The sequence below is a fragment of the Musca vetustissima genome, unplaced genomic scaffold (genome assembly GCF_032173495.1).
Source record: "Musca vetustissima isolate MV318-11 ecotype Yass unplaced genomic scaffold, APGP_CSIRO_Mvet_v1 utg42568, whole genome shotgun sequence".
Lineage (NCBI taxonomy): Eukaryota > Metazoa > Arthropoda > Insecta > Diptera > Muscidae > Musca > Musca vetustissima.
In genome coordinates this window covers 49,048-62,361 of record NW_026887504.1, presented here as the reverse complement: position 1 = coordinate 62,361, position 13,314 = coordinate 49,048, and the positions used below count along the sequence as shown (strand labels likewise).

The following is a 13,314-nucleotide window of genomic DNA, read 5'->3' as shown; positions in this document are numbered from 1 at the left end:
GCTACACTTAGTGAGTCACATATCGAGTCTCGACTGTTTATGTATCTGGCGTTTTTTGTTCTCGGCGATCAGTTGTTAGCACTGTGTATGGTTTTATATACATCAACAGCACATTGTTATTGTGTACTTTCCCATTTTATAAAAATCCGCTTTAAAACATTCAAACAAACCGACATACCTATATCAATTATTATCGATGCGGAGAAAGAGAGATAGTGAGTGGACTTGTTTTTTCATATATTTATATATATATGGGTATGTGTGCGTGTGGCTTGTGTGCACACGAAATAAGTAGAAAATAAATGTTTGCATTTTGCAAAGTTTATCAGTATTCACGTTAATTTCATACGAGACAGTCGGTGTAGCGCGAATGCAGTGGTGAATTAATACAATAATTGTCGTGTAGTGCATATATTATTTAATTACATATTGAAAAAAAATAGGAACTTTCGCTTGGTTTTTCCATCTATTCCGGATTTCAATTAAATATTTTTTTTAATTTATAAACTATATTTTTGGCTGGCAAAGCAGAATAAAATAAAAAGACAATAAAACATCATGTCAAGTGACGAATCGACATCAACTCAATTCTCAACCACATCTAATCAAGCTGGTCAGGTTAGCCGCAAACCAAAGGCTCCCCCACCCGAACAATGGGGTAAGTTGGATTTGTTAATTATGTATTTATATATATATATATATATTAATTATTATTTTTTTGTTCATAGAAATAAATTTAATCGGCAACTTTTTGTTAATGCTTTATCATCGTTTGGAAATAACACCGCAAAATGATTGGCTATACAAGAAATCCGATATGAAACAGGAATTTCGACAATTTGTCACACCGGACCTATTGAAACGTCTGCACGCAGCGAGCGGTACCGATAATGTATGTATTTATTGATTGTATATGTATAATATCGAAATTTTTGTTTACATACATTGTATGTAGGAATTGATTTCTTTGTTCTCTATATAATTGTTAGCTTCTTTAAGTTTGTGCTATGCAACGCATATACATATGTATGTATTTTTACGTTTGTTTATTGCAATTTTACCGATCAAAGCAGAGTTGCTCAGTAGTGAATTTCAAAGGGAGTCCATGATCCAATAAACAGGTCGTGTCAGAAACAATCGTTATCGACAATTTTGGATTAAAATCCCCCATTCTGTCAAATTGTTTGTTTACGTTTTCACACAATTAAGTCAACAGCTCGGGTGAAATCATCTAGGAAAATGTAAATCAATTCTTTTTGTATTGAAAACTCAAAAAGTTGAAGTTAATTTTTGATCTTTGTCCTGATTAAGATCTATTAAAAAGGTCACCCAGGTTGCAATCGAAATCGGAAAACAGCTGTTTTTTTTTTTTTCAAGTCTAATGTCAAACATTTCGACTTTGTTTACGTTTTCATAATGGAAGTCATTTTGACAGCAAACTTGAGTGGCGCAGATATCCAGCTGGTCTCCCTGGATGACCTTGTTTATAGGCCATGGTCCTGATTTAGATTGGGCGAGTTTACTTGCAGCAATTCTTATCGTTCTCTTTTGAACGTGCTTCATGCGTCTATACAAACAATTTGGTTTTAAAAATATTTGTTTTTTTTTTGACATTTTGTGGAAATAAAAATTAAACAATTCAAAAATATGAATTTGACCATTTTTATTTAATTTTCAAATATATTTTTTAATTATTATTTGTTGCAAATAGTTTTTTACATTTAAATAAACCCGAAATGTGAACAAATAATTAACAGAAGATATTACAATACGAAATACTCAAAACGAGTTGCCAGAAAATTGCCGGTACGAACAATTTCTTTCCGATTCTATTACTCTTGCCCCTCTCTCCGACAAGCAAAGACTTTCCGCAAGTAAACTCGCCTAATGTAAATTGGGACTTTGAAAATCGAAAAGTTGCAAAGTCTGGGATTACACATGCAACTTTTGTTAAGCAACTCTGCTGCTGCTCCCTTCGATTCTCTTTTGAATTTCTTCCCCCTTGTCACTTCTGCTTACAAAAGTTGCATGTTTAAACCCAGAGTAAGTCAACTTTCGATTTTTTTCGTAAATACTTGTACAGACGAGCGTTGTTCCCTCTCTCATTCGTGGTTCGACCCTTAATTAAGAAATAATTACTTAGTTCCCCATACAAAATTTTCTGAGGGAACACCGACTTTTGTAGATGGTTCATAGATGGTAAGTGACAATCATATGGTTTCAAACTTTTTTCTTTATTGATTGTAAAGTAAATTGTCAAAAACATTTTCATTCAACATTTCAATTCCAAAAATGGTCTTTAATTTTAGGCTTTTTTAATAATAAAAATTTAAGAAAACTACATTCAAAGAGGCGGACGGAAAGAAAACCTAGGCTCAGTTGTAACCCCGTTCGCCGATTGGTCCACATATTTTATGTTATGTGTGGAAATCTGTCCAGAAATCCCAGCTACTCATAAAATCGAGAAGATTATGTTAGTCTATATTGGAATCGGCCCCTTGGTGCTTGTCACAATTCTCGGCGGAGGTTAAATACGCATATGAAAGGATTTTATACGGTCAACACAATGTCCATGATTTAATCTTTGGCCGGGGATTTGTGTCCTTCAATTTTCTTTAAGAAGACAAGATTTGAAGCCACCCCATAGAAAAAAAATAGATTGTAATCCACAACATCACAAGGAGCCATGCGCTACATGTGGGAAACTTAAAATTAATCGCGACCAGATCTTAAACTTTATTTTTCACTGACCTAAAACCGCCAAAAACCCAAAAATACACAAATTCATTAATTATTCTTCAAATAATAGTTCTTGACAAAAATAAATTCATAATTGTTTTTGTTTATTTTTGTCAAAAAGTTATTGTCGGCATGACAATTTAATTTCTATAACAACAATGATGTTTTTGTAAAATATTTGTTGTTGTATCTGATGCATACACCTTATTAAATACACCTTGGTGGTGGCGCTGTTAATACTCGACCATCGGGAGGCGGGCCAAAAACTTAAAACAGAAAAAAAATACACCTTGGTTCAATTCGAATAACTCTCTGAATAACCAAGAAATTTTGTCCCATCCCTAACAATTGAGAGCATTTATCGAAAATAAATTAATTTTGACTTTTTCAGTAAAATTGAAAGTGATAAATGAAAAGTAAACACATTGTCTAGTTTTTATATATGCATAAGTATGTACATTTTGTTATCTACATAATGCAATATGTATGCATTTCTTTCCCTTTGGTTCTAGTTAGCGTACAAATCAGGAAACGAATGTTGGGAAACCCAAACAAAAATTCTCCGATTTTTTATATTTGTATTTAAAACATTTTCAGAAAAAATGAAATCATAATTTAATGTTACTTAAATCATGTTTTCATAATTAAGTGAATAGATATGGGGGTTCATGCTATGGTCAGAGAATTATTTTTTCTATTAAGATCCATTTGCGATTCACGCAAGTATGTACAATTTTGGTCATGGTACTATTATACAAGGTAACTGCAAACTACAACAAATACAATTCAACAACAACCACCAGGGATGCAAAAATTGGCACAATTTGTACTAATTTCAGCACTATTTGGAAGTCAAAAATACAATAGCACCCCAATGACATAATTAGCACTATTTCTAAATTGTATCAAATTATTCTCACTTAGAAGTATTATAAGTGCTTATACATACAATATAAAATGAATAGCCATCATCCGCTGTCTTTACCAATGGATGAATTTGCTATAGTTTAAATTTACTGTTCTATGCCGCTTCAAAATTCAGTATTCCTGATCAAATTGATAAATTCAGTAAAGATATTAACAAAGTCGTTGTGTGCATTTGTCGCGATGTGACAACACACAACAGTGGGAAAGGTATGGAATTGTTTGTAAATGCCTTGTTAACCTCGAAGTGAGGCTCCAGCGAAATTCTCATACAGTTGGTTTGTTGCTGTATACGAGCAACACCAACAAAGTCGAGGATCAGTGTCGTGATCCGAAACTATAGTCTTCCCTGCCTTACCCCACGGCAAACAACGCCATACATTCCCCACTAATAAATAGTTGTCTTTTATAAAAACAACAAATTGGGATTCAGCCTGACTATTTTGCAAAAACAATTTATTATTTCTGTAACCGTTCTGTGAGATAGAGGATTTTTCAAAGTTTCAGGATTATTTCGGTACAATTATTCATGTTGTTTTTAAATACTCAACAACTCGATGGCTTTCACGTCAACCAGTTAATTGGTCTGTTCCCGTACTGCAAGAATCTACTAAATTTCACTATTTTCTTCGATAACATAAAGAAAAATTCGTTATCGTAGTAGATTCTTGCAGTACGGGAACAGAAAAAATATAATTTTACACTCAATGATTTCGAAGCAGATAACCGAAGAAGGTAACCGTATCAAACCAGCTGATGGTAACATTATATGTCATAACAATTTGTTGTTGTTTTTAATTTTTTTTTAATCTCATTTCCAAACAAAAATTTAAAAATTGAAATATATTTGAAAATAAAGAAAAAAAGGATAAAAGGCATAACGGTAGATTATGGAGATGATATTTAAGAAGACCATGGAATCAAAAACAAGAGGCTGACTTCCAAAATGTATCAATGCAATGTTTGTATACAATAATACTACGGTATTTGAACTTCGTATACATGCAAAGTTACTAAACATCGCAACTAGGAACTTTGCAAACATTTACTATATAAAATGAATGTGGTGCAATGTATCACAAATAAATGTATGTATATTGAAATAAACAAATATTCATTTATTTGTTACGCATATTAATATTTTTACTAAAATATTTTACTAAAATTACTTTTGTGAATCTGTCATTATCTTTTTTCTTTGGATATTTCATTTTGTGCTCATAAACAAATAATGCATCAACAATAAAACCGATGCCTGATTGCTTTTTAACTGCGTTGCAAATACGTGGCAGCGACATTTTGAAATAGAATGCAATGTATATATTTGGTACTGTTGCATTATGAAACATGATGCTTTGTTCGAATGCAAAGCAATTAACATTTTGGAAGTCAGCCAAAGTGATTTTTTGCATATTCTCAGAAGGAATCATGGGTCTATCTCAGGGATGCAAAAGTTGGTACAATTGTACTAATTTTAGCACTATTTGGAAGTCAAAAATACAATAGCACCCCAATGATATATTTAGCACTATTTCTAAATTGTATCAAATTATTCTCACTTAAAATTATTATAAGTGCTTAAACATGCAATATTAAATAAATCGCCATCCCCCGCTGTCGTTATGAATGGATGAATTTTCCATAGTTTAAGCGTAGTGTCCTATACCGCTTACAAATTCAGTATTCCCGATCAGATTGATAAATTCAGTAAAGATATTAATTATTATTTCTGTAACAGAAATAATAATTATTTTTTTGATTTTTCAATGTTTTAGGAATAATTCGGTACAGATATTCATGTTGTTTTTAAATACTCAACAACTCGATGGCTTTCACGTCAAGAAGTTGAAACAATTTTGGCGCAGTGGGAATCACTTCATTATTGTTTTACACTCAATGATTTCGAAGCTGATTTCCAAAAGTTAAGGCTCAATTCTATTATTTCTGAATTTTCAAACCCTTTTTATACCCTCCACCAAGGTGCTGAAATTTTGCATAGGTTTGTCTTTTGTCTGCAGGCAGGTCAAGTTCGAAGATGGGATATATTGGTCCCCGTTTAGGCATAGCTCCCATATAACGGTACTCCCCAATTATCGGTATTTTGGGGTTCTTGAGCGCGTTTTTCATCCGAATTCGCTGAAATTTGATACATTGGGTTCTTATTGGGTACTTAATGTCTCCACAAAAAAATTATAAACATAGGTCCACTTTTTCTGGTAGCCCCCATATAACGGCATTTCCTAATTTTCAGTATTTTGAGGGTTTTGATCGTATTTTTCCACCGAATTGGCTGTAATATAGTATTTTGAGTTCTTAATAGGTACCAAATCTATTTTTCAGTATTTTGGGGTTCATGAGAGCGTTCTTCTACCGGATGCGTTGCAATTTGTTATTTTGTAGTCGTTTATGGTAACAAATCTCCCCACCAAAAATTATTAATATTCGACCCCTTTTTGGGGTAGTCCCCATATAATCCCCTTTTTATACACTTCACCATAATATGGAGCGTATATTAATTTTGTCATTCCGTTTGTAATGTGTTAAAGTCGTGTTACATAAGATACATAAGAATATGTTGCAAAAATGTGTACTTAATTGATTACTTTATTTCGATCTAAAACCGAATAAAAACAATGTTTATATATAAGACGTATAAGTTCGTAGATCAAATGAATTAGTATGTACATTTTTGTTAATTTTTAAGTGTTCATCTTATCTATGTGTATATAAAAATGAATTCTTTATGTATGCTTTTATTCATTGTTAATAACAATAAACATTTTATTAATAAATATATAAAAAGTACAATCGGACTGAAAAAAGTACATTTTTTATTGAAAGCCAGCACAATTTGAATAATTTCATTTCGCATCCCTGGTCTATCTCATTTCCTTTTACCTGGTATAAACATAAGAATAATACCCAGTACCACAGAGTGGTGAAGGATGTAAAAATAGGAAAGATGGGATTAATATTTGGTATTTGGTAAAAATTGCACTTTTCGATGCAAATTGCCAGCTTACTTCTAATTCGACCTAAAACGCAAATAAAAAAAAACTACATATAGACCTAAGATTTGGCATACCTTCCACTCTTTGGGGTTTGAAAATGTCCCTTTTTTGTCTTTTTTGGCTTGTACTTCTAAATATGCATATAAAGCAAGTTATTGAAAAGTGGGTAGATTGGACCAAGATTTGGTATACTCTCCATATAATGAACCTTGAAATTTTCACCCTTTTGGTCGTTATACAGTCAAAACTGCTTAAGAGGCCAAATGTGGTGAGTTTGTTTCAATTATCCGATTTTTTAATAATACGAAGGCGGGATAACTGACATGTGTTTAAACATAAATTCCAGCTCTTACATTTTATTTTGGTCCATGTATGATTAGAAAATTTTCTGATTTATCAGTCAATGTTCCGAATTTAGTCACCCTGTAAAATGAATATTGTTTAAACGCAACAAATCTATTTTTTAATTGAGCGAAGTTGTTTTCAAGGCTTCTATAGACAAATGAATATATTTTTGAGGTATTCTATATGTAGGAGACATTTTTGAGATGTAGAACTCTCCTGTATTGAATTTAAAACATCTTTGAGATCTTCTATACATACACATACTATAAGATTGATAACAAATAAAAAACATATCTATAATCTGTGAACTTAATCTAAAGATGTTCCATAATTTTATTCAATTCATAAAAAATATTTTCACAAATCCATTTTCAATTTTTACAGATTGGTACATTACTTCAACGATGTAAATTTCTCATCAACACAGAGAGAAAAAGTCCATTTTATAAAATCAAAAAGGATACCTTATTTAATTTTCGCAACAGAAAAGTGTTCGAACAAGATAAACGACGTATTAACGACGATGAAGATTTACAGGCAAATACTGGACCCGATGATATACTAAATAATTTACTTGCAAATCAAAACTTGTCATCTATGCAAGGTAAGAACAAATTTGGAATTTCTTTCAGGCAATTAAAATTGATTATATTCCTATTATTATATTCAGTAACCAATGAAGTTGATGAGACTTCGTCCGTACATGAACTACAATATGAGGGTACGCTACTCCAAGAACGTCGTAAAAATTATTTTCCCAACAATATGAGTTGTATTATCTGTCAGGAAGATTTTTCCACAATGACCGACTATGAGAGGCACATACAGATACATAATGATGAAAGCGATTTTGAATATGTGAAAGAGATGTCACGTTTGTGAGTTTGTCATGTATTTGGTTCTTTTATTATTTTGTTATAAAATTGTTTTTTGGTATTTGTTTTTTTTAGCGATTCACCAATATTTAAAGTCAACTATCAATTGTGCAAAAATTCCCATTATTTTTGTTTTAATCTTCAAACAACTTCCGAAGATTTAATAATTGAACGTATAATAATCGTCCAGTCACGTTCAATGTTTTATGTACACAATATGCGTGTACCCTATGCTATGCCCGAAAATAAATGTGAACAATTTTATGTTGATTCACATTTATTTACAATGTTTGTTGAACAGCCGATTGTTGTAATAGCCCATTTGGAAAATGATAAAAATAATCGTATTATCGAGGAGCATCACTTTATGGTAACGTTTTTATTATTAGAATGGAAAAATTTTGATTTGAAAATATTACAATTTGTATTTGGTTTTCTTCAGCTTGTTTCGGAATTGCCCAGAGTTAATTTTGCAATTAAACCATTTCAATTGCCATCAAATAAGTAAGTAATAATGACAATTTAAATATTTAAAGACCTTTGGTCTCAATAGAGGCCAATTGGTCTTCATAAAGACCTTTGGTCTCTATACAGACCAATTGGTCTTTATAAAGACCTTTGGTCCCTATACAGACCAATTGGTCTTTATAAAGTCTTTTGGTCCCTATACAGACCAATTGGTCTTTATAAAGTCCTTTGGTCTCTATACAGACCAATTGGTCGTACTAAAGACCTTTGGCTTCTATACAGACCAATTGGTCTTTATAAAGACCTTTGGTATCACTATACAGACCAATTGGTCTTTATAAAGACCTTTGGTCTCTATACAGACCAATTGGTCTTTATAAAGACCTTTGGTCTCTATATAGACCAATTGGTCTTTATAAAGACCTTTGGTCTCTATATAGACCAATTGGTCTTTATAAAGACCTTTGGTCTCACTATACAGACCAATTGGTCTTTATAAAGACCTTTGGTATCACTATACAGACCAGTTGGTCTTTATAAAGACCTTTGGTCTCACTATACAGACCAATTGGTCTTTATAAAGACCTTTGGTCTCTATACAGACCAATTGGTCTTTATAAAGACCTTTGGTCTCTATACAGACCAATTGGTCTTTATAAAGACCTTTGGTCTCTATACAGACCAATTGGTCTTTATAAAGACCTTTGGTCTCTATATAGACCAATTGGTCTTTATAAAGACCTTTGGTCTCTATATAGACCAATTGGTCTTTATAAAGACCTTTGGTCTCTATATAGACCAATTGGTCTTTATAAAGACCTTTGGTCTCACTATACAGACCAATTGGTCTTTATAAAGACCTTTGGTCTCACTATACAGACCAATTGGTCTTTATAAAGACCTTTGGTATCACTATACAGACCAGTTGGTCTTTATAAAGACCTTTGGTATCACTATACAGACCAATTGGTCTTTATAAAGACCTTTGGTCCCTATACAGACCAATTGGTCTTTATAAAGACCTTTGGTCTCTATACAGACCAATTGGTCTTTATAAAGACCTTTGGTCTCTATACAGACCAATTGGTCTTTATAAAGACCTTTGGTCTCTATACAGACCAATTGGTCTTTATAAAGACCTTTGGTCTCTATATAGACCAATTGGTCTTTATAAAGACCTTTGTTATCTATACAGACCAATTGGTCTTTATAAAGACCTTTGGTCTCTATACAGACCAATTGGTCTTTACAAAGACGTTGGGTTTCCTATATAGACCATTTAAATTTTATAAAGATGGGGGTTCTATACAGATGAATCTTTTAAGATGTTTTCCACTATGTGCATATTTTTATTATTTACTTGATTTGTTTTCTCTCTCTCTCTCTAGAACATTTCGACCTTTATTTCAAGTACCCGATTACTTTCCAACATTGGAAATTCGCGATGCCATAAAAGATGATTTTATTTATGAGAAACTAATGCAAACATCCAGTGAATTTCGTGAATATGTAAGAAATGAAAAAATCTTACAGCCTCAAACAATTGGCACAACATTAACGACCCTATTGCAAATTGAGGATATGGATACGTTAAAGGAATATTTAAGTTTGATGCAACAGAATGTTACACTACGTGGTTTTGATTATAATTACAACATGAAGGTATGTTTTATATGCGATATAATTATGCGATTTATTTGGAATCGAATCAATTAAATATATATGTATTTTTTGTATTACCTTTCTTTTAGTTACGCACCAACAGACGTATACACATTGAAAATCTATTATCGGTTTTTGACGATGTCATCATTACTGCCCGGAATGTTCAACCCGATTCAGATATTTTATTAAAATTGATATTACAAAATAAGGAAGACATAAACCCGTGTGACACATATCTCGGTACTATTGAAGATGTCAGCTCGGGACGTGTCAATTTTCGTTGCTATAAAAGATTAGATTTAAAACGTAAATACACGGTGATATTTCGTCCGTCGCGTACCTTGTTACGTTATCAGTATCGTGCAATGGAATTACTAAATGTAATTATACCACATCTGACAAGATTTCTATTTCCTACAAAACTTTTGATAAGAGAACCATCAACTATAAGGTAAGATGATCAAAAATCGTTTTAGCTATTAAACGTCTGCAGAAGGTCATCCGTCTATATAGAAAATTGTCTATATATATTTTTAAATTTAAATCAAACTTGTTTGAGTTAAATCTGTAAATACTTTATAAAAAACATCTAATAAATTAAGACCCATCGGTCTTAATTCTGTAGAAGATTTCTCAACGATTTCATAGAAACACCTGCAATTTGTCTATGGAAGACCTATAAATATTACAATTTTTTTTTAAAAATTCACAACTAATTTTATTTTTTGTTTTTCATTTTCTTCTCCATTTACAGTTTGAAACTTTTCAATAAATCAATTGCCAATAATCCCGAACAACTACAAGCCGTTCGTAATATTGCCGAAGGACCACGAAATGATGCAACATATATTATTTTTGGACCACCCGGTACTGGCAAAACCACCACCTTGGTTGAAGCCATTCTACAGGTCTTAAAACGAAAAGATACGAAAATTTTGGTAACAGCCTCATCGAATAGCGCCTGTGATGAGGTAGCCTTACGTTTATGTCGTACCTTACCCCAATTGGAGGATATGCCACGTACCATTGTTCGTATATACGCCCAAACTTCAGAGGCACGATTGGAAAATTTCGATGATTTATTGCTCGAACATTCGAATATGTATAATAATGTACATTTTTATCCAGATATTGATGTGTTGCATGAATATCGTATTGTCGTGTGTACCATGTCCGTTGTGGCCAAATTGGCAACGGGGAAATTTGGCCGTAAGGAAAATGGTGCCGGTACACAATATACACATTTGTTTATTGATGAGGTTGCTGCTGCAACCGAAGTTGAGGCTCTAATACCCATCACATCGGTTGTAACGCCCAAGTCGTGCTTAATTATTGCTGGCGATCACAAACAATTGGGACCCATTGTCAAGTCAAAACTTGCCGAGCAATTTAATTTGGGCGTATCCCTAATGGATCGACTTTTGAAACGGGAATGTTATAGTGTTAACACCGATACCGGTGATTATGATCGTTCAATACAGTCACGTTTGCGCATGAATTTTCGTTCACACCCAGCCATTGTCAATCTTTATAGTGGAATGTATTATAATCATGCACTGGAGCCAATGGCAGATATGGGTAATAGATTTTTAACAATTAACACCTTAAAGAGAGAGAGAATTAACCCCTAAATATTTTTTTATATCTTATATTTTGATTCTCTCTGCTTACAGACGACGTTTCTTTGGTGAAAAATTGGCATCTGGCTCCCAACAAAGATTTCCCCATTATTTTCCATTATGTCGATGGTCGATCATTTTCCGATAACCAATCTTATAGTTTACACAATTCCGAGGAAATCGATGTTGTCATGCACTATGTCAAGGATTTAATGTATTTCGGTATAAACGATAAACCCGTTAGACAAAGTGACATTGGTATTATATCACCGTATAAGAAACAATATCAACGTATACGCGAAGAATTGAATTTACGCCGATGGTATGAAATTGAAACGGGTTCTGTGGAAAATTTCCAAGGCAAAGAGAAATCGATAATTATTGTATCGTTTGTTCGTTCCAATACACCGACATTGGGTTTTTTGGATAGTCCAAGGGTAAGTTGATGAAGAAATGTATATTAAAAAAATTATAATAGATATTTTATGCAAAAAAACGGGTATTTACAATTGAGGGATCTTTTTACGAAATATAGATAGGAGAAATAAGTAATCAAATTATTACAGGATGTTGTTAAGGAGTAGGAAAAATATCCAGTACAGCAAACAAACCCTGTTGATCTAAGTAGAGGAGAATATTAACAAAAGGTCAATAATCACATGATTGCCCAAGGGGATTTTATTTCCCAAAAATAGCCAATCTATATATTTTTATAGCGACCTCTCTAATGCTTTTTAGTTGACCGACCATCCTTGCTTGGAAATCTTATAATAAAGCTAGTAAGGGCCGAAACTTAGTACAGATTTATAGAGAACAATTAAATAGGTACAAAAGTGAAATCAAGAAGCCTAATGTGAGTCTTGGGTGTGCTATAGCGAGTCAATCGAAGGTGGGAACGAAGCAGCCAGATTTCGCAGAGTAATATCTAAAGATCGAAAAACTATAGGTAGTAAAAGCAAAGCGACGGAACGTGGACTAACTCTGGCAGAGAGACTCTTGATTTTCTATCATCAACTATCAAGTGGATCACTAACCTGGTTGCATGGACCATAACGCCGAAGTGCGATATGCACATCGGCATACGGCTCGAACCGAGGAAGAGGAGAAGTTGATAGAGAACACTATAAGCTAGCCAAAGCTGGTATGAGCAATAAATAGCTTTCAACCCTACAAATCCCCGGATCAAGATGCCATAATACCGGTCATGCTGTAGCACGCAGCAGGGGATCTTTAGGGCCGTTCTGCTCTACGTATATACCTACTTTCGACTAAAGACTTTAGAATGTTTACTAGACTCTGAAATTAGTAAATCCCAGCATTCCTATATGAAAGGCAAATCAGTGGACACTGCCTTACATGATATGGTTGGTCATATCGAGTAGAATATGGAGACCTCCGGTTACTCATTGGCTGCGTTCCTTGACATTGAAGGAGCCTTCAACATTGTGAAGCTGGAAGCTTTTCATTCTGCTCTCGATAGTTCAGGTATTCCCTCCCTCCTAACCGATTAGCAGAATTATACTAACTAGTAAGCAGAATTATCAATTCATCCATTGAGGAGAGTTCCGTGAGGAAAATGTCAACAGAGGCACACCAAAGGGGGTATTACTATCTCCTCGATCTCCTCGATAAACTGCTGGGCAAAATGAGTACTGTATAGCGACGTGA

At 33.3% G+C, this 13,314-nt stretch overlaps 1 protein-coding gene across 1 annotated transcript; it reads left to right on the top strand.

Moving 5' to 3' along the window:
* Window positions 1-558: 558 nt before the first annotated feature.
* Window positions 559-11,658, top strand: LOC133335062 (uncharacterized). The gene is made up of 9 exons (XM_061543365.1): window positions 559-658; window positions 729-892; window positions 7,404-7,623; window positions 7,690-7,897; window positions 7,970-8,264; window positions 8,337-8,398; window positions 9,751-10,024; window positions 10,114-10,478; window positions 10,782-11,658. The coding sequence occupies exons 1-9, from the start codon at window positions 559-561 to the stop codon at window positions 11,656-11,658; spliced, it is 2,565 nt and encodes an 854-aa protein (XP_061399349.1).
* The last annotated feature ends 1,656 nt before the right edge of the window (window positions 11,659-13,314 follow it).

Excerpts from the sequence above, each read along its gene's own strand:
- LOC133335062 (XM_061543365.1), top strand. The coding sequence starts at position 559 with ATGTCAAGTGACGAATCGACATCAACTCAATTCTCAACCACATCTAAT. Across the intron at positions 893-7,403 it reads CAGCGAGCGGTACCGATAAT|ATTGGTACATTACTTCAACG; the intron begins GTATGTATTTAT and ends CAATTTTTACAG. Across the intron at positions 7,624-7,689 it reads AAACTTGTCATCTATGCAAG|TAACCAATGAAGTTGATGAG; the intron begins GTAAGAACAAAT and ends TATTATATTCAG.